The sequence below is a fragment of the Pan paniscus genome, chromosome 12 (genome assembly GCF_029289425.2).
Source record: "Pan paniscus chromosome 12, NHGRI_mPanPan1-v2.0_pri, whole genome shotgun sequence".
Taxonomy (NCBI): domain Eukaryota; kingdom Metazoa; phylum Chordata; class Mammalia; order Primates; family Hominidae; genus Pan; species Pan paniscus.
The window spans coordinates 30,153,789-30,181,748 of record NC_073261.2 but is presented as its reverse complement, the minus strand read 5'-3'; the positions used below and the strand labels follow the sequence as shown (position 1 = coordinate 30,181,748).

General features: G+C 39.5%; 1 protein-coding gene across 4 annotated transcripts in view; it reads left to right on the top strand.

Moving 5' to 3' along the window:
- VWA3B (von Willebrand factor A domain containing 3B) overlaps positions 1-27,960 on the top strand; it is a 226,604-nt gene that overhangs the window by 172,361 nt on the left and 26,283 nt on the right. For all 4 annotated transcript variants that reach the window (XR_008624313.1, XR_008624314.1, XM_024927776.5 and 1 more), the window contains 2 exons: positions 192-242; positions 11,395-11,596. Coding sequence is in view for 2 of the 4 variants with exons in the window: in XM_024927776.5 (XP_024783544.1) it covers positions 192-242; positions 11,395-11,596 (253 nt within the window). In the remaining 2 variants the exon portion in view is untranslated. The remainder of the gene's footprint in view (positions 1-191; positions 243-11,394; positions 11,597-27,960) is intronic.

Genomic DNA, 27,960 nt, shown 5'->3' with positions numbered 1-27,960 from the left:
TTGCCACAAAACCACGAGGCTGCTGCAGTGATGCTGAGGTGACACATCCAGTGTCTTTAAGCACATGACAGTGGCCTGGCTCAGTGGAGATGATGCTTAGATGGGCTCCCACTGCGGTGCCTGGGGTTAACCTTTTGCCATGAAATGAAGTACTGCTACAAAATTATTGTTGACTTTTTTTTTTTTAACAGGCGCTTGAATAAAATTGTTTGGCGAGCATTATCTCAAGAGGAAAAAGAAAAGTAAGCCATTCCATTCCCTCCTCACTTTTTTTTTTTTTGGTGAAATTCACATAACCTAAAATTAACCATTTTAAAGTGTACAATGCAGAGGTATTTAAAATATTCAAAATGTTCTGCAAACCACTACCTTTTTCTAGTTTCAAAACTTTTTCATTACCCCAGAAAATCACTTTGTAACCATAAATTAATCACTCCCCATTCCTGTCTCCCCCTTTTCTGGGTTACCACCAGTTTGCTTCCTGTCTCTATGATTTTGGCTACTCTGGATATGTCATATGAAGGGAATCATACAGCATGTGACCTTTTGTGTCTGGCAGCTTTTCTTAGTTAATGTAAAAACCTCATGTTTTTAAGGTTCACCCAGGTATCAGTACTACATGTGTATATATGCACCACGTTTGTCTGTCCATTCTTCCACTGACGGGCATTTGGGTTGCTTCCACTTTTTCGCTATCATGAACTATGTTGCTATATGCATTTGTGTAGAGGTTTCTTTGTGGACATATGTTTTCATTTCTCTTGGGTATATACCTAGCAGTGGATTTGCTTGTCACATGGTAATTCTATGCTTAACTTTTTGAGGAACCACCAAACTGTTTTTCCACAGTGGCTATGCCATTTTTAGAACATATCTATTTATTTTTATTGACCCATAATAATTGTACATATTTTGGGGTACATGTGATATTTTGATACTTGCACACATGTAATGATCAAATCAGGATGTTTAGGCTATCTATCACCTCAAACATTTATTATCCCTTTGTGTTGGGAACATTTCAAGTTGTCTCTTTTAGCTATTTTGAAATATACAGTAAATTATTGTTAACTATGGTCTCCCTACTGTGTTTTCAAGTGCTAGAACTTTTTCCTTCTACCTAACTGTATGTTTGTATCCAATAGTCAAACCTCTCTTCATCTCCCCCACCTCCACTGGACACACTCTTCCTTGCCTCTGGTAACTATGATTCTATTTTCTGCCTCCATAAAATCAACTTTTTTTTGTTTTTAACTCCTACAGATGGGTGAGAACTATTTGTCTTTCTGTGCCCGGCTTATCTCACTTAATATCATGACCTCCAAATGATATTAAGTGCTGCAAATGATATTAAGTTGCTGCAAATGATAGGATTTTGTTCCTTTTTTTGGCTGAATAGTATTCCATTGTGTATATATACCACATTTTCTTTATCCATCCATCCGTTGATGGATACTTAGTTTGTTTGATTCCATATCTTGCTGCAATAAACATGAGGGTGCAGGTGTCTCTATGATACATATTGATTTACTATCTTTGGATAAATATCCAGTAGTGAGATTGCTGGATCATGTGGTAGGTTCTTATTGCTCCACATCCTCATGAACACTTGACATTTTCCTTTTCTTTTTTTTTGAGTCATTCTCATGGGTGTGAAAGGCTATTCTGCTGTGGTTTTGATACACATTTTCTTAATGACCAATGATGTTAAACATCTTTTCATGTGCTTGTTGTCCATTTGTATATCTTCTTTGGAGAAATGTTTATTCAAGTTCTTTGTCCATTTTCCAATTGGGTTGTGTTTTTGTTGTATAACTTCTGAGGATTAAGTCATTATCAGATATCTGATTTGCCAGTATTTTCTCCCATGCTATGGGTTATCTTTTCATATTCTTCATAATGTCCTTGGAGGTCCAAAAGTTTTTAAGTTTTAGGAAGTGAATTCTTCTTTTTTTTCTTTTGTTTGTGTTTTTGGTGTCAAATCTAAGAATCCATTGCCAAATACAAAATCATGAGCATTTATACTTTTGTTTTCTTCTAATATGTTTACAGTTTTAGGTCTTACATTTGGACTTTTGATCCATTTTTGAGTGACTTTTTGTATCTGGTGTGAAGTAGGGTTCCAGCTTCATTCTTTTTCATGTAAATATCCAGTTTATCCAGCACTATTTGTTTAAGAGACTATTCTTTCCCTTTGAATGGTCTTGGCACCCTTGTCAAAAATCATCTGACCATAAATGTTTGAGTTTATTTCTGGACTCTCTATTCTATTCCACTGGTCTATATATGACTATCTTTATGCAAGTTGACACTGTTTTAATTATTGTAGATTTGTATTCAGTTTTGAAATTAGGAAGTATGAGTCCTTCAACTTTGTTCTTCTATTTCAAAATTGTTTGGGCTATTCAGGGCCCCTTGAAGTTTTGTATACATTTGAGGATTGGCTTTTCTATTTCTTAAAAAAAAAACTGGAATTTTTGTAGGGATTATATTTAATCTAAAGATTGCTTTGAAGAGTATTACCATTTTAACAATATTGTTTTCCAATCAATGAACATAGAATGTCTTTCCATTTATTTAGTGGATCTTTAATTCCTTCAGCAATGTTATATAGTTTTCAGTATACCTGCCTTTCACATCCTCTGTTATTTTGTTCTTTTGGGTGCTATTATAAATGGGATTGTTTTCTTAACTTCATTTTCAGATTGTTCATTGCTGGTACATAAAAACACAGCTGAATTTTGTATTTTGACTTTGTACCTTGCAACTTTGCTGAATTTATTGGTACTAGTGGCTTTGTGGGGAATCTATGGGGTTTTCTGTATATAGAAACATATCATCTGCAAGTAGAAATAATTTTACTTCTTTCTTTCTAATTTGGATGCCTTTTATTTCTTTTTCTTACCTAATTGATCTAGCTAGTACTTCCAGAACAACATTGAATAGCAGTGGTGAAAGGGGACATTCTTGTCTTGTTCCTGATCCCAGTGAGAAAGAAAGGAAGTTCCCTATATTCCTAGTTTTCTGATTGTTTTTATCATGAAAAGTGTGTGTTAAATTTTGTCAAGTGCTTTTTCTGTATCTATTGAAATGATCATGGATTTTTCCCTTTGCTCTACTAATGTGATGTATTAAATCATTTGATTTTCTTGGGTTGAACCACTCCTGCATTTCTGGCATAAATCCTACTTAGTCATGGTGTATAATCCTTTTAATGTCCTTTTGGATTTGATTTGCTAGTGTTTTATTAAGAATATTTATGTCCATATTTATAAAGAAAATGGTCTGTAGTTTTCTTTGACATGTTTGTCTGGCCTTGGTATCAGGGTAATTCTCTTCTCGCTGACTGTTAAGAAGTATTCCCTCATCCATTTTTTGGAAGAGTTTGAGCAGTATTGTTGTTAACTATTTGTTTGGTAGAATTCACCAGTGAAGGCATCTGCTTCTTAATTTCCCTTTGTTGGGGGATTTTTTATTTCTTATGCAAAGTATTTAATTGTTATATAGGCTGTTGAGATTATCTATTTCTTCTTGAGTCATTTTGGTAATCTGTTTCTAGGAATTTGTGCATTTCATGTAGATTATCTATTTTTGGCATAGAACTATTCACAGTATTGTCTATAATTATTTTTATTTTTGTAAGCTGAATTAGTAATGTGCCTGCTTTCACTTCTGATAGTAGTAATTATGTGTTTTTTCCTTTTAGTCAATCTAGCTGAAGATTTGTCAATTTTGTTGATATTCTCAAGGAACAAACTTTTCATTTTGTTGATTCTCTCAATTGTTTTTCTATTCTGTAATTTGTTTATAAGTGCTCTCCTCTTTATTATTTCCTTCCTCTGCTGGCTTTGGGTTTAGTTTTCCCTCCTTTTTCTAGGTCCTTAAGGTGTAAATTTAGGTTGTTGATTTGAGAGCTATCTTTTAATGAGGAATTTACAGTCATAAAACTTCTTCTGAGCACTGGCTTTGCTGCACCCATAAATTTGGGTGTGTTGTGTTTTCATTTTCATTTATCTCATATTGCTTTCTAATTTCTCTAGTAATTTCTTCTTTGGCCTATTGGTTGTTTGAATGTGGTATTTAATTTCTATGCATTTTCCATTTTTCCAGTTTTCCCTTCATTGTTGCTCTAGCTTTATTCCATTGTGGGTGGGAAATATACTTTGTGTGATTTTTGACCATTTAAATATCTTGAGAATTGCTATGGTTAACATATGGTCTATCCCAGAAAATGTTACATGTGCACTTAATGTATATTCTGATGTTGCTGGATGGGGTGTTTTGGATATGTTTGTTAAGTCTAGTTCATTTATAGTGTTTTCTAGTCCTCTATTTTCTTATAAATTTTCTGTCTAGATGTTTTATCCATTATCTAAAGTGAGGCGTTGAAGTCTCCAACTATTTTTACACAGTTGGCCCTCCATGTATTTGGGATCTGCATCCATGATTCAGCCAACCATGCATAAAAAAATTAAAAAAAAGAAAAATAATAGTACAACAATAAAAATGCAAGTAAAATAAGTATAGCATAACAACTATGTAGCATTTACATTGTATTTGGCATTATAAATAATCTAGAAATGATTTAAAGTGTACGGAAAGATGTGTGTAGGTTATACGCAAATATGACACTATTTTATTTAAGAGGCTTGAGCATCTGTGGATTTTGGCTTCCACAGGGGATGCTAGAACCAATCCCCCATGGATACCAAGGCATAACTATACATAACTGTCTATGCCTCCCTGTGATTCTGTCAATATATGCTTCACACATTTTAGGAATCAGTATGCATGTATATTTCTAATTTTTATATCTGCTTGATGATTTGAGACTTTTAGCAATATAAGATGTTACTTTTTGTCTCTTGTAACAATTTATAACAAATCTATTTTGCTGGTAATATTATAGCCACTCCAACTCTCTTTGGTTACTATTTCCATGGAATATCTTTTTTCATCCTTTCACTTTTAACCTATTTGTGTCTTTAGGTCTAAAGTGAATCTCTTTTTAAGCAGCATATAGTTGGATCATTATTTACCTCATTCTGCCAGTCTTTCTGTTTTAATTGGTGAGTTTAATCTATTGACATTTAAAGTGATTACCAATAATGAAGAATTTCTTTCTGCCATTGTGCTATTTGCTTTGCATGTCAAAATTTTTGTTCCTTCATTTGTCCAATATTTGTTTCTTTTATTTTTGATTTGTTCTAATGGGTCATTGTGATCGCTCTTTATTTCCTTTTCTGTATACTTTTTAGTAATTTTCTTAGTGGTTACCATGGGAATTATAGTTAACCTCCTAAATTTATTACAATCTTGTTTGAATTGATATGAAGTTAGTTTTAGTAGCCAACATTAACTGTTCCTATTCAGCTTCACCTCTTTTATATAGTTATTGTCACAAATTATATCATTTACATTGTGTGCCCATTAACACTGATTTGTAATTATTATTTTATGCATTTGCCTCTTAAAGAGTAAAGAAAACAACAAAAGGAGTTACATACCAAACATACAAGAATACTAGTGTTTGTATTTACCCATGTAGTTATCTTTACTAGTACTATTTATTTCTTCATATGGCTTAGAATTATCTTCCAGTATCCTTTCACTTGAACATGAAGAGCTCTTTATAGCATTCCTTTTAGGACAGGTCTACTAGTAACAAACTCTCTTACCTTTTATTTATCTGGAAATGTCTTAATCTTGTCTTCATTTTTGAAGAGTAGTGTTACTAGATAGAGAATTCTTGACTGACATATTTTTTTTCAGGACGTTAAATGTATCAACCTGTTGCCTTCTGGCTTCCATAGTTGATGATGTGAAATCAACTGTTAATCTTATGGAAGAGTCCTTATTTATGACAAGTCACTTTTGTCTTGTTCCTTTCAAGATTCTCTCTTTGCCCTTCAATAGTTTAATTATAATGTGTGTTGGTGTGACTCTTCTTTGTGTTTATCCTGCTGGAAGTTTTCTGAGCTTCATGAATCCTTCTCCACATCCTTGGCAACACTTCTTATTTTCTATGTTGTTTTGTTTTTGTAGTGACCATCCTAATGGATATGAAGGATATCTCATAGTGGTTTTGATGTGCATTTCTCTAATTATTTTTTTACATGATTCCTGGACATTTGTATATCTTCTTTGGAGAAATGTCTAGTCAAGCCCTTTATCCATTTTTAAACTGGGTTATGTTGTTGTTGTTGAGTTGTAGGAGTTGTTTATATATTCTGGACATTAACCCATTCTCAGGTTTATGATTTGCATACACTTTCTCCCATTTTTTAGGTTGCTGTTTCACTCTGTTGATGTGCAGCTATTTTCTTTGATGCACAAAAGTTTTTAAGTTTAATGTAGTCCCATTTGTCTATTTTTGCTTTTGCTGCCTACACTTTTGGTGTCATATCCAAAAAAGCTTGCCAAATTCAATATAATGAAGCTTTATTCCTGTTTTCTTCTAGGAGTTTTATAGGCTTGGATATTTAATCTGTTTGAGTTAGTTTTTATATATGTTTTAAACCAAGAGTCCAACTTCATTCTTTTGCATATGGATAACCAGTTTCCCCAGAATCACTTCTTGGAGAGACTGTCGTTTTTCCTTTGTGTAGTCTTGGCACCCTTGTCAAAAATCACTTGACAAGATCACATGAGAGCTTATTTATGGACTCTTTATTCTGTTCCAGTATTCAATATGTCTGTCTTTAGGCCAGTACCACTGCTTTGATTACACTACAGACAGTACACTGTTTTGATTATTGTAGCTTTGTAATATGTTTTGATATCTGGAAGTATGAGGCCTCCAACTCTGTTCTTCTTTCTCAAGATTGTTTTGGCTATTCAGGATCTGTTGAAATTCCATATAAATTTTAGGATTTTTTTGTATTTATACAAAAAATACCATTGGGATTTTGATAGGGATTGCATAGAATTGTACATCACTTTGGGTAGTATGGACATTTTAACAATTAAGTCTTTCAATCCATCAACACAAAATGTCTTTTTTATTTATTTGTGTCTTCTTTAATTTCTTTCAGCAATGTTTTGTAGTTTTCAGTGTACAAGTCTCTCACTTCCTTAAAATTATTCCTAATTTGTTCTTTTTGGTGCTATTGTAGATGGGATTATTCTCTTAATTCCTTATCTGATTGTTCATTGTTAGTGTATAGAAATGCAACTGATTTTGTGTATTGATTTTATATCCTTTAAGTTTGCTGAATTTATTAGTTCTAACAGTATTTGTGGAATCTTTAGGGTTTTCTACATGGAAAATCATGTCCTCTACAAACAGATAATTTTACTTCTTTTCTAATTTGGATATTGTTCCTTTCTTTTTCTTGCCTAATTTCTCTAAGACTTCCAGTACTATGTTGAATAAAGGGAGAAGAGTGGACATTGTTGCCTTATTCCTAATCTTAGAGGGAAAGCTTTCAATCTTTCATTATTAAGTACAATAGTAGCTGTAGGCTTCCTTATGTTGATATAGTTTCCTTGTATTCCTAGTTTGCTGAGTGTTTTTATGATGAAAGGATGTTGACTTTTGTCAAATGATTTTTCTGCATCACTTGAGATAATCAGGTGGGTTTTGTCCTTCATTTTGTTAATGTGGTATATTACATTAATTTTCATATGTTGAACCATCCTTGCATTCCAGGAATGAAGCCCATTTTTTTCATGGTGATTATCTTTTTAACGTGCTGTTTAATTCAGTTTGCTACTGTTTTGTTGAGGATTTTTGCATCACTGTTCATCAGGGACATTGGTCTGTAGTTTCTTTTTCCTTGTAGTATCTCTGTCTGGTTATGGTATCAGCATAATTTCTGTCTCATAAAATGAGTTAGGAGTATTTCTCCCTTTTCAATCTTTTGAAAGAGGTTTGAAGAGAATTGTTATTAATTATTTCATTGTTTGGCAGAATTCTCCAGTTAAGCCATGTGGTACTGGGCTTTTATTTGTTAGGAGGTTTTTGATTATTGATTTGATCTCCTTACTAGTTATAGATCTATTCAGTTTTTTAATTTATTCATGATTCAGTCTTAGTAGGCAGTATGTTTCTAGGAATTTATCCATTTCTTCTTGGTTATGCAATTTGTCAGTGTAATATTGTTCTTAGTAGTCTCATAATCCTTTTAATTTCTGTGTCATCGGTTGTAATGTTTCCACTTTCATTTCTGATTTTAGTTATTTGAGTCTTCTGTCTTTTTTCTTGGTTAGTCTAGCTAAGAATTTGTCAATTTTGTAGGTCTTTTCAAAAAAAACGAATCTTGCTTTCATTGATTTTTTTTCTATTGTTTTTCTATACTCTATTTCTAATCTTTAGTATTTTCTTCCCTCTGCTAACTTGGGCTTTCATTTGTTCTTTTCCTAGTTCCTTGAAAAGTAAAGTTAAATTGTTAATTTGGGACCTTCCTCCTTTTAAAATGTGTTTACCACTATAAACTTCCTTCTCAGTACTGCTTTCACTGCATCTCATACATTTTGATATGTTGTATTTTTTCCTTCATTTATCTCAAGATATCTTCTAATTTCCCTTGTGATTTATTCTTTGACACATTGGTTGTTTAAGAATATGTGACTTAATTTTTATATTTTTGTGGATTTTCCAGTTTTCCTTCCATTATTATTTCTAGGTTCATTTCATTTTATTCAGAAAAAATACTTTGCTTTCAACTTTCTTTTTTTAAATATTTGTTTTGTGGCCTAACATTCAGTCTATTCTGGAGAATATTCCATGTGTACTGAGAAGAATGTGTATTCTGCTGTTGTTTGGTGGAGGTTTCCCCACATGTTGGTTAGGCCCAGTTGATTGGTGGTGTTCAAGTCCTTTGTTTCATTATTGATATTCTGTGTAGTTGTTCTGTCCATTATTGAAAGCAGAGCATGAAGTCTCCTGCTAATACTGGGTTGCTGTCTATTTCTTCAGTTCTGTCAAAGCTTGTTTTATGTATCTGAGAGCTCTGATGCTAGGTGCACATATATTTATAATTGTTATATCCTCTTAGTGGATTTGGGTAGTATGGACATTTTAACAATTAAGTCTTTCAATCCGTGAACACAAAATGTCTTTTTTATTAAGTCATAAGTTGATATAACAACTTATGACTTAAAATCTATTCTTTAAGTTCACTGATTCTTTCTTCTGCTTAATCACATCTGCTGTTGAACCCCTCTAGTGAATTTTTCAATTCAGTTATTGTATTCTTCAGCTCTAGAATTTCTATTTGGTTTTTTTTATAGTTTCTGTCTCTGTTGATATTCTCATTTTGTTCATGCATCACTTTTCTGAGTTGTATTTGTTGTCTCTTTTCTTTTAGCTCATTGAGCATCATTAACATTGTTGTTTTGAATTATTTTTCAGGTAATTAATATATCTCCATTCCTTTTTTTTTTTTTTGCTTTGTAATTAGTATATTAAGGAGACAATATAGTTCAAGAATTGCTTAAATTCTGATACCCAGATTTAAGCATGTGAACATATGAGACTTTTAAACATACAATTAAAGCTATGCATCATAATTTGCTATACTACCAACATTACTTTGGAGCGTAAGTCAAATGGTTTCAAGTAATCCTGTAACATACCTAAAGAACACCTTCCTATATTACGCATGCAAATTCTCCACGTAAAGGTCTTTTCACTTTAATTTCTATGTTACCCAGCTCTGAAGTCACTACTCAGGCTTATCATGGTCCACAGACAAGAAGGGGGGCAAATGACCAGGACTGGTCAAGAATATATCTCCATTTCTTTGGGACCAATTTCTAAAGATTTATTTTGCTCATTTGATTGGGCCATTTCCTCATATCTTTGTGTGCTTTTCCCTACATTTTTTATGCCTTATGATATTTAGTTGATAATATGACATTTGAAAAAACAGCTATCTCATCCGATTTTCACAAACTGGCCTCTTACAGGTGAAGGGCTTCACCAATTATCCCAGCTAGAGATTTGGGGGACTCTCTGAAACCTTTTCTGGGGATGTGTCTTCTCTGGGCTTGTGTGTGTTATTTCCCAGTGAAAAAGATTTGCCCGTTTCTTTCAGGAGCCTGTAATATCTTGCTCCCCCTGGTGTCTCTCTGAAGTACTGCAGTATCTCCAATGCTGTAACAAGCTGTGACACTCATTTCTGTTCTCAGAGGTCCCAACCTGACCTGCAAAATATACCACTGTTCTCATCAGCATTCTGAATCAGGCAAGACGGAAACCTATTTCTTCAGAAGTCCCCCAAAACACAAGAATTTTGAATGTGCATTCCACTCTCTTCTCCAAAGGAGGAGCCAGGATTGGGGAGTTTTCTTCCAATTGCATCACATTGTTTTGGGGAGGAGGAGAGGTTAGGGCAGGCAAAATGCAACAAGCTTTCTTACTCTCCTTCATGCAGCTTTTCTTGGGTTTGTACCTGTCTGAGGTGCCACAACCTCTTCATTTGTTTCTGGAATTCTCGCAAAGGCAATTTGGTTCATATATTGTTAAGTCAGTGTCTCCGTAGGGGAATGAGGGCCTGGGTTTTTATTCCACCATCTTGCTGACATCATTCCAATAAGAATGTTTTGCTGTCTTCTGGGTACGAGTTTGTTTGTGGACGGAGTCCTGTGCTTGTGCTGAGTTTAGACTGTTCTCTTCCAATATCCAACATCTAAAGAAATAAGTGATGCTTTCAGCAATAAGAGTGATAATCATGAATTGTTTTCTTTCTCCCTACCCATTCCGTTCCAGCAGTGTCTGACTCAGAAGCAGCTCAGACTGGAAACAGAATCCAGGACGTGGGCCATCACACCACACTACCTTCCCCTGGAGTCCCACCGCCTGCTTATCAGCCATAGAAAGTTTGGCTTCTGTTCTTTATGTACCAAAACAGCAAAGCCAAATAGTTTAGACTTATTTAGGCTTGCAAAGAGGAAAGGAGATAAAAATAGCTAAAATGAGCTAGTATAAGAATCACTGCACTGAGGCAAATATTTGGGTTTGTTTTGCTTTGCTTTGTTTTGCTTTGCTTTGTTTTTCAGAGTCACTGCTAGGCATATTTGTGTGAAATCTCTTTGAAGCCCATGTTTGGTTCTGCCAGATGTCAGGCTCCAAATACGGAGAAAAAAAATGCTGAAAATTTTATGTGTATCATACTTCTTTAAAATCAGATAACCTAATGAGGTAATAGGGAAAAGTGCCTACCATAATTCACAGAGATGGTTATTTCTAACCTTTGCAAGCTACCAAAGTCCTGATAGAGCAGAGGGCATGGCTATGATGCTGTCATCTGACACCTGACAGTAGCTTCAACAGATGTTTCTCAGGGGAGAATTTCTTAGGAAACCATCTTACCATATTTTTTTATTATAGTCATTTTCTTTGCTTTTTGTTTCTTCCTCTCTTTTTTTGTTTGTTTGTTTGTTTTTTAGGTTAGATGCAAACAAACCAATACAGTACTTGGAAAACAAAACAGTTTTAAACCAGGCTTTAGAACGGTTGAATTGGCCCATTTCACTGAAAGAGCTGTCAATGCTGGAAAGTGAAATCCTAGCTGGGAAAATGTACATCCAGCAGGCCATGGAACTCCAGGAGGCTGCCAAGAAGAATTATGCAAACAAGGCCCCGGGAGAGGTGGGTGCCCTGGAGGTCTCTGTCTTTCCTCCCTCTCTGCCTATCCCAAGTCATTACCATTCCTACATTGGCTTCCTTCTCTGTCTCCCACTCCCCGCCACACTGATTTCTAAAGGTGTTAGAGCCAATCCAGTTAAGGTCTCAGTACTTTTTTTCATCATAAAGGAAATGCCATTCGATTGTACTATGGACTTATTTTTAAAACAATACGTCTTTTAATTGAAAAAAAAAAAAAAGCTAAATAGAAGTATAATGTAGTGATTAAAAGCCTGGACTTTCACAGGAGCCAGACCAAGAACTAGCCGCAGATCTACCGTCTAACCTGTGTGTGATTTTGGTTACTCAGTCTCTTTAAACCTCAGTTTTCTTACTTGTAAAATAAGAGTATTAATAGTATCCATCTCATAGGGTTGTTATAAAGAGAAATGAACATGTGAAGTGCTTAGTATTGAAAGCTCCCCATAAGTGTTTGCAATTATTTTTTTATAATCATTAATAAAGCAAACCTTCTAGAAAGAAAAATAATTTATAATCTGGTTGCCTTATTGCTACCACTTGGGAGCCTTTCCGTTTAGTTTTTTTTCTCCTCCAATGTTTTCTACATAGGTGCAATCAGAGTGTCCATAATTATTGTATATTCTGCTTTTAAATTTAGCATTATTTCATAGACTTTCTCTGTGTTTTTATTGAATTGTCAGATTCATATGGGTGATGGTTACATAATATTCCATGGTGTGAATATACCCTGGTTTATTTGATTCTTCACTAAATGTTAAACATTTATAGTTATTTTCCAGTTTTCTGCTTTCTCACATAATATTTGCATGACTCTTGTGGTGCACAGTTGAATTATTTTGTTAAGATACAGCCTTAGAAGTAGTATTTCTGGATCAAAGAGTATAAACATATGGAGTCTATAAATACACATGGCCAGTGTGAAACCCACTCTCTGACTATACATGGGTGTGTGTGGACGGTGCTTTGTTTGAATGTGTCCCCCAGAGTTCATGTGTTGGAAACTTGATCTCCCTTGCAGCAGTGTTGGATGTGGGACGGTTAAGAGGTGCGTGTGGGAAAAACAGCTCTCTCAGCCGGTGCTCTCGCACCGCAACAACAATCATCAACAGGGAAGAAGGCTTCTGTGACCAAAGGTGTGGGGGATTTCCCCACACATACCAAGCGGCAGACACCGCTTGGTTCTCCTCCAATTCAACTCTGACACTACCTACCTAGAGATGACATCAGATCCCACAGGTTGAGGGCTCAGTCCCCAAGACTGGCCCTCCCAACACATCAGTCACAAGTCTGGGCCTCCAGAACTTCTGACTGACCCGCTTCAAGTTAGGGTTCCCACAACTCCCTCTTTGAGTTTGATTAATTTGCGTGAGTGGCCCACAGAACTCTGGGAAACACCAACGTTTAGCAGTTTATTATAAAGGATATTACAAAGGATACAGATGAAGAGATGCATCATGTGAGCGATGCAGGAAGGGTGCAGAGCCTCCTTTCCCTGAGTGCTCTCCCTGGGTGGGCCACCCTCCAGGAGCCTCCATGTGTTCAGCTGTCAGTAAGCTCTCCAAACCCTGTCCTTTTGGGTTCTTATGGAGGCCTCATTACTTAAGGATGATCGATTAAAGCATCAGCTCTAGTGATCAACTTACCTTCAGCCCCTCTCCCCTCCTGGAGGTTGGGGGTTGGCGCTGAAAGTCTTAACTATCTAATCCTACCTTGGTCTTTCCGGTGACCAGCCCCACCCTGAACCTACCCAACAAAGACACACAAAGAACAGTACTTCAGAGACCCCAAGGATGTTAGGAGTTATGAGCTAGGAATCATGGAAGAAAAGAAATGTATATCTATATGCCATATAAATATATATATGCCATGTAAATATATATATGCCATAATACCACAAGCTGGCTAGACCATGAGGGCTCTGGTCATAAATGGACCAATGCCATTATCACAGGGGTGGATTCCTTATTAAAGGAATTCCTTATTAAAGAGCTTGGATCTCTGTGGTACACTCTGTCTATCCCATGTGATGCCTTCTGCCAGGTTATAGGCAGCAAGATGGCCCTCACCAGGTGCTGGCCCCTTAATCTTGGACCTCCCAGCTTCTAGAACAGTGAGCCAGTAAGTTTCTGTCTATTATAAATTACCCAGTTGGTGGTATTCTCACAGCAGCACAAAACAAACTAAGAGAGATCTGGAATAGTTCATCCAAAATCTTACTAAATCCTAGATAATTTTCAGATGTTCACCACATTATAGTCTAAAAATCATTCCCAAAGATCTGACCTTTCAGGTTCATCATCTTTGGTTGAGTCTTTGCCAAGTGATACTGGTTTAGCCTGGCTTAAAATTCTCTTTTTGATGCTCTAGATTCTTGTGTTTTGTTTCATTTTGTTTTGTTTGTTCTCTTTCATTTTATTCTTTCTTCTGCAAATCACATTTTTTCTTCAGTGTCAAAAGCTATGTCTTTTGTGCAGAATGTAAAACTTTTATCACAGAAGGTCATATGTCTAGTAATGTTATTCAAACAAAATGACTTCCTCAAAGAATTATTCAGTGTTTCTTTAGGAAGTACCGTCTGACACCCCCAGACATTTCTCTGTCTCTTTACCTTCCTCGCCTGCATGCCCTGTGGGCACCTAAGACTCAGGAGGACCAAGAGTGAATTACCTGCCTCTCCTTGAAAAGATGATCTTCTTCTCATTGTGCTTTTCCCTGTCTGCTTGCTCTTTCATTTATTCATTGAAATATTTATGAGTGCCCATGAGATGCCAAGCACTATTCGAAGCACTGGGAGTACCTAGAACACAACAGACTTAGTCCTTAGACTATCCTAATTTGAATGAAGATGACAGACCTTGGCCAGTCCCAGGTGTTGAGCTGTGGAGACCCCGCTGCCTAACAGCAGAATTTGCTGGCATATTCTTTTATCTATACTTTATATTAAATTTGCAAATAGGAAGTGTTGCGAATGGAGTGAAAAGAAGCCTCTTGTGATTCAGAGCAGAGATAATTGTGTTCCACTGAGTTCATCTGGAATTCTGGCAATCAAGCTCGTTGTTTACAACATACGAATTAATTGAATTAATTGTTCTATTTCTTTCTTTCCTTACTACAAAATGGGAATAAAAATAATTCCCGTAATTTCTTCATCCAAAAATCATGGATAGGATTCTGCACATGGGACAGGTGCCCTCAGGTGTTGAGTGGCCTCTCATTCTTTTCTGTCTCCTTGGGATCTCCCAGGGGGATACCTTATATTGGACACAAAATGGGGATTTGTTAGCTGTGTTGAATGCATGGGCCCAGCCTAATGGAGGAGACATTGCGCCAGAGCATCACTGCTGTGAGAGCCAAGAACTGGTCTGGCCTTATTTGTAGCTGTGTCCATGGCACTGACAGTGAAGCCCAGTGCCCAGGGGCCACTCAACCATGTGTATTGAATGAGTGAAATGCAGACCCTTACAGCCTTTCACTGTATTATAAATACAACAGAGGCACCCCCAGAGAACAATGGAAGATGGGGAAAAGTGACCTGACTGGGCAGTTAGGGAAGGCTTCACTAATCCAGTTTGGCCCAGAAGGATGCCTAGGAATTGGGGACTGGGCTGTGAGAAGTGTTTGGAGTGAAAGAAACAGCCTGGGCTCAGGCAGGGATGTGGGGAAGAACACGGAGTGTTCCCTGGGGAACGTGGCAGAAGAGACGGTGGGCATGGGAGGAGGTACCAGAAAACGAGGTACTTGAACTCTGTTGGGGTCAGGAACTTATGCCTGTAGGAAATGGACACCAGGGAGGGGTTTTCAGCAAGTCAAGGACATTCACGGATGTGTGTTTTAGAAAGATTATTCTGACAGTGAGCTGACGCCCAACGTAAAAGACCAAAATCCGGTGCAGCGCTCCCCTTGAGAGGTGTTGAGTCCTTGAGCCAGGCAGGAACACTGGGGAGAGAACAGGTAACAGAGACATGGGTTATGGGAAAGTAGGCCATGTGGGGCAAAGTTGAAGGTGCTCACAAAACTTCTGCCTTGGACAACTGTAGGAGCAGAAGCACTGCTACCCCTTCCATCCTTCCTCTGCTCCTCAGGGAGACAGGTGCACCCTGGCCAGCCTATCCCATCACATGTCATCCTCTAACCGTCTGCCACGTGTTTGTTTACTTCGCAGCACACTTCACTACCTGACATTATGTACACTTTTGTTTATAGTCTGTCTTCCCCACTGAAATAAGGGTGGGACTTGGTTTGTGGTGCTGTAGGTGCTCCCAGAGCCTAGAATCGTGGTGGGCACCTTGTAGGCATGCATACATATTTCAATGAATAAATGAAAGAACAAACACAGAAGAGGCACAGTGAGAGGAAAAGCAGATTTTCGGGGAAAGGTAGTTCACTTTCAGCGCTCTTGATTCTTAGATACCCGTGGGGCACACAGGTGAGAGAGGCCAGTAAACAGCCACATGTCTGGAGTTTAGGAGAGAGGCCAGAGTTAAGGAGATAGATTTGGAGGTAATTTCAGCATAGGTGTCCCTAGGTAACTGGGGGAGAGGTCACATCTGGTGACTTCTCCTCAGAGATCTTTCCACTCGTGGCATGGCTCTCTGCAGTGGAAGATTTTGAATGTTGTTTTCTTGCAATGATACTTCTCCTTTCCATGTGTGATAGATTCTGAGACTTCAAAATGCCATTACTGTCACACCCCGCAGATTCGATTTCGTGACCCACTAACAGGACTCAACCTTTGGTGTGTGAAGCTCCAGGTTTCAAGGCCTTCTGAGATCCTGGGGTGAAAAATGCATCAGAGATGCAAGTCATTTTTCCTGATTTATATGTAAATACAATCTCATTTTAAATTCTTTTAGCAAAGGTCAAAACTTTTGATGGATGAGTATAAATTGCCATGAAAGAGCCCCTCTGTTCATCATTAAGCACCCCCATGAGCTGACAGATAACAAGCAGCAAAATGGGGATGAGACCATTCGGAGTGGGCTGCCCACATGTGTCCAGAGGGCTGTGGCCACTGCATTCGGAGTGGGCTGTCCACATGTGTCCAGAGGGCTGTGGCCGCTGCGTTCGGAGTGGGCTGCCCACGTGTGTCCAGAGGGCTTTGGCCACTGCGTTCGGAGTGGGCTGCCCACGTGTGTCCAGAGGGCTGTGGCCACTGCGTTTGGAGTGGGCTGCCCACGTGTGTCCAGAGGGCTGTGGCCACTGCGTTTGGAGTGGGCTGCCCACGTGTGTCCAGAGGGCTGTGGCCACTGCGTTTGGAGTGGGCTGCCCACGTGTGTCCAGAGGGCTGTGGCTGCTGCGTTCAGAGTGGGCTGCCCACATGTGTCCAGAGGGCTGTGGCCATTGCGTTTGGAATGGGCTGCCCATGTGTGTCCAGAGGGCTGTGGCCACTGCATCCGGCCTGCTCCAGGGCACGTTATGGAGTCTGGATGACCGGGGCTTTCTGATACCCTCATCTGGAACAGGGTTGGCCCCCCCGCCCATAGCTGCCTTGCCGATTCCTAAGTTTGGGGCAGCTTCATGATTTTTCTGTCAGTAAGAACCAGCGGAGGGAAGGAGACACGGCAACAAATGCTGTGTCCAGGGAGCCTGTGCCTGCTTTTTATGCTCCAGCTTCCACAGGCAGTTCCTGGCTGGCCCCAGATGAGACCTAAAGTGAGAGCCGTTATTCCCACCCGCTCTGCCTGGCATCCTGCACAGGGCACATTCCATGCTTGACTGTGTGATGGTTTCCACCTATTTCCATAATCCACTGGCTTCGTGGTGTCCCTGGAGATGGGCACTTGGCTCACTGACTACATAATGACAGGAGAAATCTTAAGTCTGAAATTTTAAATTCCCTTTGAAAACTCCCCTCCCTAGCACCCCTCATGTTTCTGTGATTGCAGATTTCACCCTCACTAGCCAATCCAGAGCCCTCAGAGCTGAACGATAGGGGAAGTTGCCGGAGGGCATCTATGAATTATAATTAATCCTCCCTGGGAGCCTGGTCTAGGGCAGCCCAGCTGTGCTGTCCTCCAACATTTTCTGAATAAATAAAGATTGTTCTCCAGGGCAAATCCTTTGGCCCAGAAAGATCAGAAAGGCTCTCTCACCCATAACCTTGACTGCTTTGGAAAATCTGGAGGTAGAAAATATTTTTAAGCTGAAAGCATCTCTAAAGGAGGCTGTGGAAAGTTACCCACACCACTGGCTGCACACGTTTCCTTCTCAAAGCCGTGACTGGCAAGGAAGCTGGAGCCTATGGCCTTCAGGGGTGGGGAACTGAGTGCTCTGCTCCGGCAGAAAGAGAGCGTTAGGAAAATGCACACAGGGAGGCAGGCATGGGCGAGGCTGGATGAGGTGGAATTAGGAGAAGGAAGAGAAGAGATCATTTGCTGTTGAGAACATTCTGTTGGGTTGTGACTTTGACACTATACACGCAGGAAGATGTTAGCTGGGGAGACAGAGGAAAGTGTCTTTCAGTTATCAGTTATGTAAAATAAACTCAGAATATATACAGCTGTTATCTGTGTCCCAGATAGTAAATGAACCAATTGTCATTCTTGAATTGTAACCTTTTTTTTTTTTTTTTACAGTCCATTAACGGGAGGTGTGAGGCATCACACCCTAACTGACTAGTCAGCCTTTCTAATTCCACTAGTAAAAACTTTAGTCTGTTTTGCTGATATTCAGGTCTGTTGGGAAGACTAGCTCCCTAGTGGCTGTGAACTGTTCTCCAGTGGAACAAGATCTACTGATGTTGAAACAGGAAAATTTCCCTGACCCCTTCATGGGACTTGCAAAGAGGGTGGCTTGTTTACTCAGCCCGTGGCTCTCAGCCCTTCTCGGGAGAGGGAGCACGCAGGTGAGTGGGTGCAGGGGCCAAGATGAGTACTTCTGGGTGCTGGCAGGAGCAGAACTCTGTGTGGCCCCAAGGCAGCTTCTAGAGGAGTACCCACAACCCCTGGAGCCCCAGAGGGCGTGTGTTACAGTGCTCCTTTAGTTTTGCTGTCCACAGATGGCTAAGTGTTTAAGTCCTTGGTGTGACAGCCTGCTGTATCCCTAGCTCTTGTTCAGCATGCAGGAAGAATCAGGTCACACGAACAAATTGAAGATGGTAAATACAGGGGATTTTATTGCTGATGAAAGTGACTCTCAGCAGGATGGAGAGCTAGAAAGGGGATGGAGTGGGAAGGTGGTCTTCCCCTGGGGTTCAGCCATCACTGGCCACACTCTTCTCTGAGGTCCCGCCATCAAGCCATCCCCCTGAAGTCAAGCTGCTTCTCAATGACGTCAGGCTGCTGCTTCTCTTTTCTCCATCTCTGCTACTCCACTGCCAGTGGAGCCTGGAGTTTTTATGCAGGATGGGGGGGGGTGGTGTGGACCAGAGTGGTTTTGAAAAAGGCAACATTCGAGAAGGAAAACAGGAATGTGGGTCCAGGCTTGAGAGTGGGGCCCTCACTGGGGACTGCTGCCTTCTACCCAGTATTTCCCTGCCTCCTGTCCATATCAGTGGGCAGGAAGTTAACAAGTCTGGGGTGTGCACTGGTGATGTTACCATCACACAGAAGTGATGTGTGCACATTCGGACCATGCCGTCCTCAGACAGCACTGCAGTGATGGTTTAGCATCTGGAAGTGGGACCCCTGATGGGCCTGTAGGGCATGTGGCCAGAGTGAAGCTGAAATCCCAGAGGGAGTGAGAGGATGACAAAGAGAAAATGAAGCCCTTCATTACTGTGCCACGTTTAGCTAGGGGTTAGATGGGGCTTTAAGGAGAGAATCCTGCTCAGAAACACCAGTCACTGGAGGAAACTGAAAGAAGGGGGAAAATATCCCCAAACTCTATTTTCTAAAAAGTCTTCTGTCTCATGTCCTGATGTTCAGGAATGGGAAGGTGGGTGTCAACTCTGGGGATCCCTGAGGTGACAAAAACTTAGAACCAGGCTGTCTTTTCATTCTGAAGCTAAAGGCACCCTCCTCGCTGGAGATTCGGCTGGGCAGATGCCAGCACTCTCCTGCCTCTACATTTGTCTTTGTTCCCAACCATGAATTCTACCCAAGCACCCTAAACAGATCTGGGGACAGATTTCCCCTCCCTGTCTGGAGGAAGAAAACGGAGTGTAGAGGGCTTAGCAGGGGCCACTCAGGAAGCAGAATCCAATTCATTCAGCACAAGTGAAGAAACGTTAATGAAGGAACTCTTTGCAGAAGTGAAGGTCAGTCTAAGGCAGTCCATGGGATATTGCAGGACCCCAGGACAAGCAATAGCAGGAAGCTGTTATCATTCCCAGACTTAAAGGGGCAAGGGAAGGAAAGAGTGTTCCTGGAGCCCTAGAGAGAAAGAGCAGGGAGTGGGCAGGACACCAATACCCCGGCTTCCTCCTGCCTTCTGAGCTTGGCGCGTGCCTCAAGACAGCAAAAATTAGGGAGATAGGGTGGTGTGTTCCCTGGGGACCAGCCTCTAGGGGTACAGAGCAGGGCAAGGAAGGGCAGAGAGCAAGGGGGATGCGTGAGTGGGGGCGGAATAGCCAGCCCAGAGAAGTGGATGTCTTGAAAAGTTTTCTTAAAGACTCAGAATTTATTTGCACACCAGTCTTGTGTGAGATGTTTGTGTAAAGTAGGTGGCTGGTAGTGGTTCATACGTCAAGGCAGTGACACGAAAGTGGCTCCCAAGTGTGGCTTTTGTTCATCTCCGGAGTAGCGGGAAATGAATAACTGTATCAGGAACGCGAAATTACAAATCCCAAGCTTTGGTGATTTCCAGATTTAAATATGTAACACACTTCAAATTTTTCTCTCTTTGTTTGTTTGTGTGTTTTTTCCTAAAAGAGCAATAAGGGAATATTTCCTGAGATGACGTTGCAGGTTTACTTTCAAGATAGGGAAATAGTTTTGGATTTTTTTGTTTTTCTGTTTGGAATATAGTATATATTTATTAGATTCCTTTGCTGCTACAAAGAAACGAAAGAGAGAGAGAAAAAAAAAAAAACACAAGTTTCTTTTCAGCAAAGCTTTGAGGTAGCTATTTGTTAATGTTTGACTGGAGGTTTTGCTTTCAGGGTGATTAACTGTTCTCCACACCCCGGTGCTGCCCTGGGGTCAGGGAGGGGAAGGAATGTTTCCTGGTTCGGGGATCTGTCTGTGGAAGTGTTTCTTGTGCCTCTTAGCCATTCGCACGGCACAAAGCGCCACCAGCTGGGATGAGGCTGAGGCCAGACCACTCACCAGGCCTGTGCCGGGCTCAGGAAGCAGCGCCTGGAGAGGGAGGTGGAAACTGCACTGGGGTTTTGGGATGCGTGTTACTGGCTGTGTGTTTTCACGAGTTATACTATGCCCCGGGGAGGCGGGGGAAAACCTCACAAAGCACTCCTCTACATCCCTTTGGTTTTTAAGGCAAGGCTAAGTGCCTAAGACTACTGGAAAGGAAGGGGATCAAAACCCCCTTAAGCCTTGGCCGGCCAGGCAGCACTGCCAGCTTTCCCTTGAGCCCCCGCCCAGATGTGCCGTACTTGATAGCAGCTCACAAGAAGACCTTGCTGCTTCTTCAAGAAGACCTTGCTGCTTCTTCAGGGCTCATGCAGGAAATTCCACTTAGAGCTTCACTTCTTTAGCACGATATTTGCCTTCTGTTAAAGTGCAAATGCCCTGGGAAGGAAGGCACTAATTCGTTTGCCATGGACCACTCGCTCCCCGCCCCGGAGATGCTGGGCAGGAGTTTGCCACTCCTGATTTCTATTTTCCTGTAAGCTCTTTTCTCATTCTCTCTCCAGTCCATTTTTCAAAGGGATGCAGAGTCTGGATACTTTCTGGGTGGATGAAATCCCTCTAAATCTAAATGAGCGGGGAGAGAGTGAGTTCCCAAACGCTTCAGGTTAGCCCCGTCCTGTTCACCAAGGTTTTAAAGGGAGTTGAATTATTCACAGAGACAGTTTGCAAATGTCCCGGTCTTTTAATTAAGTGTCCTAGAAAGGGGAAAGGTCAGCACCTGTCTGAACCTACACACATTCCTTTGATTAGAGCAGTGACAGACTTTACATGGCCTTAAGGACAAACGTGGACAAAGAAGCATGTTGGAGCTGCTGTTACGACAATTTGGGGATTGTATATGCTGGAGTTCAATGATTTAGGGCAGGAAAAGTATTTAGTAGTGGGTGTTTTTAACAAGATTTTGAGCCAAAGATTAGTTCTAGTTAACTTGTAGAAATGTGTTCTGTACCCAGTGTAGAAGTATGCTGCTTGTTACATGGAAAATTTTAAAGCATCAAACCTTTAGTCATTTTACTATCTCCACCACCATGTCCAAGAGCATGACCTTGAAATTAAGTCACGAAATGAAAAGAGGGTCACACCATTTGGGGCCCTCGTCCCTATCACCTAAGATTGAATCTGACAAGGAAGTGAATTGGATTATCTGAATTTTGTAGACAAGGCTAAATCAAATTACTTAGCACACAGCATCCCTCCTGCTGGTGTCATTGCTCGTGGGACTTCCTCACTGAAACTGGTGGGCGGCTATTCCTGTGTGCCTGAGTCTAAACATATGTTGGCTTATTTGTTTGAGAGCTAGCCTTTCCTGCTGTCTCTCTATTCCCTCTGACTTTCATCACCCATGGGTTTCTTTTTAGACCTCAGTAGTTTGCATGTATTTTGTGTGCATGTATAGGCGAGGTATGGCAGAAAAGAAATGGAGTTGGGAGACGTTCTTTGACGTTAACTGTATGGCACCCCGAAGTCTTTGGCAAAATTCAAAACCAGCAGGATGTCATCTTTCTGGAACAAAGTTGTCAATATTCTGACTGAAGGGATGGCACCTCTAGCTGCCCTGGGGAGATGTCTTTTCATCCTGGGAAGCCTATGTTCTGTTTCTGTGGGATGAGCCATTATACTGAAGCTGGCCATTGTGCTTCATCTGTGTTGTAGTTCAACTGACTGTGCCATGATGCAAATGAATCATCATGTAGGCCATGGTGAATAATTCCTTCCATAAAGTCCCATGCTGTGGAATCAACCAGAAATGAATTCTTGCCAATAGTAATAACAGTTGGAAACAAAGCAGAGTAAACATGAATTACTTTTTTTTTTTTTTTTTTTTTTTGAGACAAAGTCTCACTCTATCACCCAGGCTGGAGTGCAGTGGTATGATCTCGGCTCACTGCAACTTCCGCCTTCCAGGTTTAACTGATTCTTATGCCTCGCCTCCTGAGTAGCTGGGATTACAGGCGCACGGCAGCACACCCAGCTAATTTTTGTATTTTTTTAGTACAGACAGGGTTTTGCCATGTTGGCCAGGCTGGTCTCAAACTCCTGGTCTCAAGGGATTCACCCGCCTCAGCCACCAAAAGTGCTGGGATTACAAGTGTGAGCCACCGTTCACAGCCAACATGAATTACTTTTACAGTGTTCTTTAGTATCTGTCCTTGTCCTTTCCAGTGAACTTACAGGCGTATGAATGACTTGAAGGGGAGTGATACTTGTAACCATTTAGAAAGACATTTTCTTAGGCGTCATTTGCAGTGCTAAGAATGAATGCCATAGCATTGCTACCATTCATTGCCACCCAGGCAGGGGGAAGCTCTTCACAGAGTGAATGGCTGTTCTCTATCAGAAGAATTGGGAAGTGAGTGATAACTATAGAAAAAAAGAGTTATCTGATTATTTTAGTCAACTCACCTCCCAGATTTATACCTTTAAACCCATTCTGAAAATGTAGAAAGCAATCTCCTCGGTTAGCTTCTGGCTAAGAAATTGAGAGAATCAATATTTGGAATCTAGAGATGAAAGAGGGCTAGTTAAATAAATTATGTGACTCTACTCATTCAGAATTTTAAAAAGGAACTTTAAATGTATCTAGGCATAGGTTCTAAGAAATGACTTCTCATACTAATGAAATCTAAGAGGTAGAAATGCCTTCCCAGAATCGATGTGGACATCTTTGCGGAATCAGGTTTTTATTCGTCTGGAGACAGACAGACTGTCTGGTGGTCTCAGTGACCAAAGTATCTTCCCAGCCAGCTGGTCTTTGACATGAACACTGGTGACCTGAAGCAAGGTGGCTTTTCTGTAAAGGCTTTAAACTTTATGGAAAAGTGAGGTTTTTAAGTAACAGTTGATTTAGCATGGCAGGCTCCAGATTCTGAAGACTCTAAATTCTATCCATTATTAGAACACTTTACACAGTCTTCCATTGAAGAAATGACTGTAGGAAGCTGTGCTTGGGCATCCCACTGGAGTATGAAGATGGAAAAACTGTGCTACTCATGTTCTCAGTTGTGGCTGGTGCATTTCTCTCATCTTGTGGGAACTGCCAGCAAGGGTAGCAGGCTTGCATCCTGGCCTTATACATACATCCTAACAGTTTCTCCAAGAGTGTAGATTAGACCCTCCTAAACAGAAATAGGGAACTAGGAAGTGGTAGAGATTATTTAATTTGTTGCCTTACTTTGCATATGCAGAAACTGAGGCCCAAGAAGGCTGAGCAGTTGCCCAAAGTCCCATACCAGGTGGGCAGCACCCAATCCTGTTTCTCCTGCCTCCTAGTCCAGCTCCTTCCTCTGAGGTCATTTCAAGCCACAGTTGGCCATTTTGAACCTCGCACTAGAAAGAATGCTTAGGTTTCTCCTCTGGGTGAAAGTTCAGGAATAAGCAGGTGACATTCACCACCCACCAGTGATGGTGAATTCTCTTTGATGTACTGATTGCCTCAGCAAATGTGCAAATTCCACAAGTAGGGAGGGACCCAAGCAAAGTTTGGCTAAATGTGAGCATCGTAAACAAAAGAATATAGTTCACCATCCATTTTTGTCCGTGGCTGCAGAGGCTACAAGCAACGCAGGTCTGAAGACTTCCCACAGTCCCTGTAAGAGACCTTAACCCCTCAGCTTATTTATTCTCCACTTCTGAGGACGTGGCTCTTAAGTTTTCATCTCTGAGGTTATAAACGGTATTTCCACTTATTTTAATGAACCTAAAAAGCGTCTCCAAACAGGTCCAAATGATAGATGGCTACAACAGAACCCAGTCATATCAGGGCACCATGGAAACGAGCCCACTTATTTCCAGAACCCAAACTGTATTGAACATGAATAATAACCCAAGAGCAAATGGTGTTCAGACTGCCTGAAATTATTTAAATTTTTATAGCCAACTGCCTCATAAATTAGAGACTTTCTTAAGAGGAGGCCTGCAAATGAACTCATAAAGTATGCATTGAATATTTTATTTATGATACAACTATAGCATGGCAAATACATAGCTATAGCTATATAGCTATATCACTGCAAAAAGGTGGCATCAAAATGTCTGAGCAAACACTTTATATTGGACTTTGTGTCATGGAGAAGAGGAGCATTTGATGGTCTGAAAAGGGGAGACACTTGAGAATTATTTTGCTAGGCACTCCAATTGGGATGGAGGACTAATTTCTTTAAGAGACTCAAGAATTATAATAAGTTTATGGTTAGGAAAGAAAAAAAATGAGTAAAAATCTAGGATGGAAAATCCCCAGTTTCAGCAGTGTAGCGATTTGGAGAAAAAGTCCTATGTGGTTTATCTTTTGATTTGTAGATGGATTCGGAAGCTCCTGTACTCATTCAGTCATTCAGCCCACTACAGTATATGCAAAATATTATGAGTGGTTATGTAGAGCAAACCAAAAACATTTTTACCTTAAAAAAAAGATCTGTAGAAGTATAATTTGTACCCTCATGAAGGTTACCTATTTCAACTCAATGACTTCTAATAAAATTGACAAGAGTTTTCAACTTACTACCACAATCCAGTTTTAGAACGTTATCTTCCTCCTAACAAGATCCCTCATGCCCATTTGCAGTCACTCTCTGTTCACACTCTCAGCTCTGGATAACCACTAATCAATTTGTCTCTATATATTTTCCTTTTCTATGCATTTTATAAATAAACGGCTGGATAATATTCCATTGTATGGATATACCACATTTTGTTTATTCATTCCCCAGCTAATGGACATTTGAATTATTTCTACCTTTTTATTATTATGAATAATGCTGATATGAATCCTCATATACAGGTCTTTTTATGGTTATAAATTTTCATTTCTCTTGATGAGGTATATGAAATGAAATTTTCATTTCTCTTGACAGGTCATATGGTAAGTTTGTTTAATTTTTTAAGAAACTGCCAAACTTTGTTCCAAAGTGTCAAAAATCAATTGACTATAAATATAAGGATTTATTTCTGGACTCAGTACTGTTTCACTGATCCATATCACTATCCTATGTCAGTACCACAATTTCTTGATGACAGTAGGTATAGTAAGTTTCAAAAGAAAAAAAAAAAGCAAGTCCTCCAAATTTGTTGTTTTTCAACATTTTTTGGGGGGTCATCTGGGTCCTCTGCATTTATAAGTAAATTTTAGATTCAACTTCTCAATTTCTGCAACAACAACAAAAAGAAAATCCAAAAACAAGCAAACAAAAAGCTTGCTGGGATTTTAATATAAATTATAATGTCTATATATCAATTTAGGAACAAATGACTATCTTAATAATATGAAGTCTTCCAATCCATGAACATGGTGTGTCACTCTACTTATTAGATCTTTGATTTCTCTCAATGATGTTTTTTAGTTTTGAGTGTATAAGTCTTCCACTTATTTTGATAAATTTATTCCTAAATATATTCTTTTTTGATGCTATTATAAATGAATTTTTTTCTTAATTTCATTTTCAGAGTGCTTATTGCTAATACATAGAAATACAGTTGATTTTTTCAGTACACTTATCTTGTAACATGACACCTTGCTGAACTTGTTAATTAATTCTGGTAGTTTTTGGGTGAATTCCCTGGAGTTTTCACATACAGAATCGTGTCATTTATGAATAAAGACAGTTTTACTTGTTCCAATCTGGAGACACCTATTTATTTATTTATGCCTGACTGTACTGGCTAGAACCTCAAATACAATGTTGAATAGAAGTGGTGAGAGTGCCTTACTTTGTTTCTGATCTTAAGGGTAAGTCATCTAGTTTTTCTAAATTAGGTATCATGTTTACTGTAGGCTTTTCATAGATGTCTTTTCTCAAATTGAGAATGTTTTCTTCTATTCCTGGTTTGTTGAGTTTTTATCATAAAAGGGTGTTGGATTTTGTCAAATACTCTTTCTCCATGCATTGAAATAACCATATGGTTTTATCCTTTATCCTATTAATATGGTATATTACATTAATTGTTATCTTTTGTTCTATTAATATGGGTGTTAAACCAGTGTTGCATTCCAGGGACAAATCCGACTTGGCCATTGTATATAATCCTTCTTATACATTACTGGATTTATTTGCTATATTTTCTTATGGATTTTGTGTCTACATTCATGGGGAATATAGGTCTATAGTGTCCTTTTCTTGTGATATATTTGTCTGGTTTGCTGTTCGGTTAGTGATTCCCCTTCTCTTTTCTATATCAATGATCTTCCTAGTAATTTCTAGTTCCCTATGGCTTCTCTTTTCAGTTCTCCAGCCAGAAATCTGGGTTTATTAATATATACCCAGCTCAGTGGCTTCTATTTATTGTGTTTGCATCTGGAGCCAAACAGAGGGTGGAGAGCGAAAGGGAGAGAGAGAGAGAACAATGGGATTTCACTCCACCTTCTCAAAATCACAATGCCACTAATTAGACAGGAAGATTTAGCCTCCTTTAGAGTTTTAGGCTCAAAACATTGCTGCACTGCCACAGGATTGCTTGGCGACTGAGGTGTGAGAATGGAGAATAAAAAGAGGGGAAAATTTTTGTATTCTTTCTGAGTGTTAGGATTTCCTTTTTCCATTTATTAAGCTAGAACTCTAGGATTCTCCTAGAGCTCTGTCTGTCTGGACCCTTCTGCCTATTTCTGGGTTTTGGACCACGCCAAGAGACACTAGAGAGAACAAATGGTAAACCCATCACTAGCTTGGTAGTACTTTGAGTTCTTATCTTCTTTTCCGACCCTTTTACCACTACATGTTTGCTTTTCAGAATCCTTAAATAGATTTTACTTAGAACTCAAGCTCTTTCTCTGCTATGTTATTTCATTTTTCTAGTAATTCATTTTAATATATTTTACAAGAACATTTGTCCTCAAATTGATTGGGAATTAAAAATAATGACTATTCTGGATGATGGAATGAAGGCTACAGGGGATTTTGAAGGGAGAGATGAATGGGGATTGGATATTTCTGTTAACAGTCATCAAGCATAAAAAAATGGAACTTTAGAGTTGGACTTTACAAGTCAAAATGATGCTAATAGTTTCTGCATGTAGTAGACATAGCCATGACATTTACTCCAACTTTGATTCATGTAGTGCCATTTGGAAATAACAAAACAATCTTTTCCTTTCTTTTTCTGAAATTT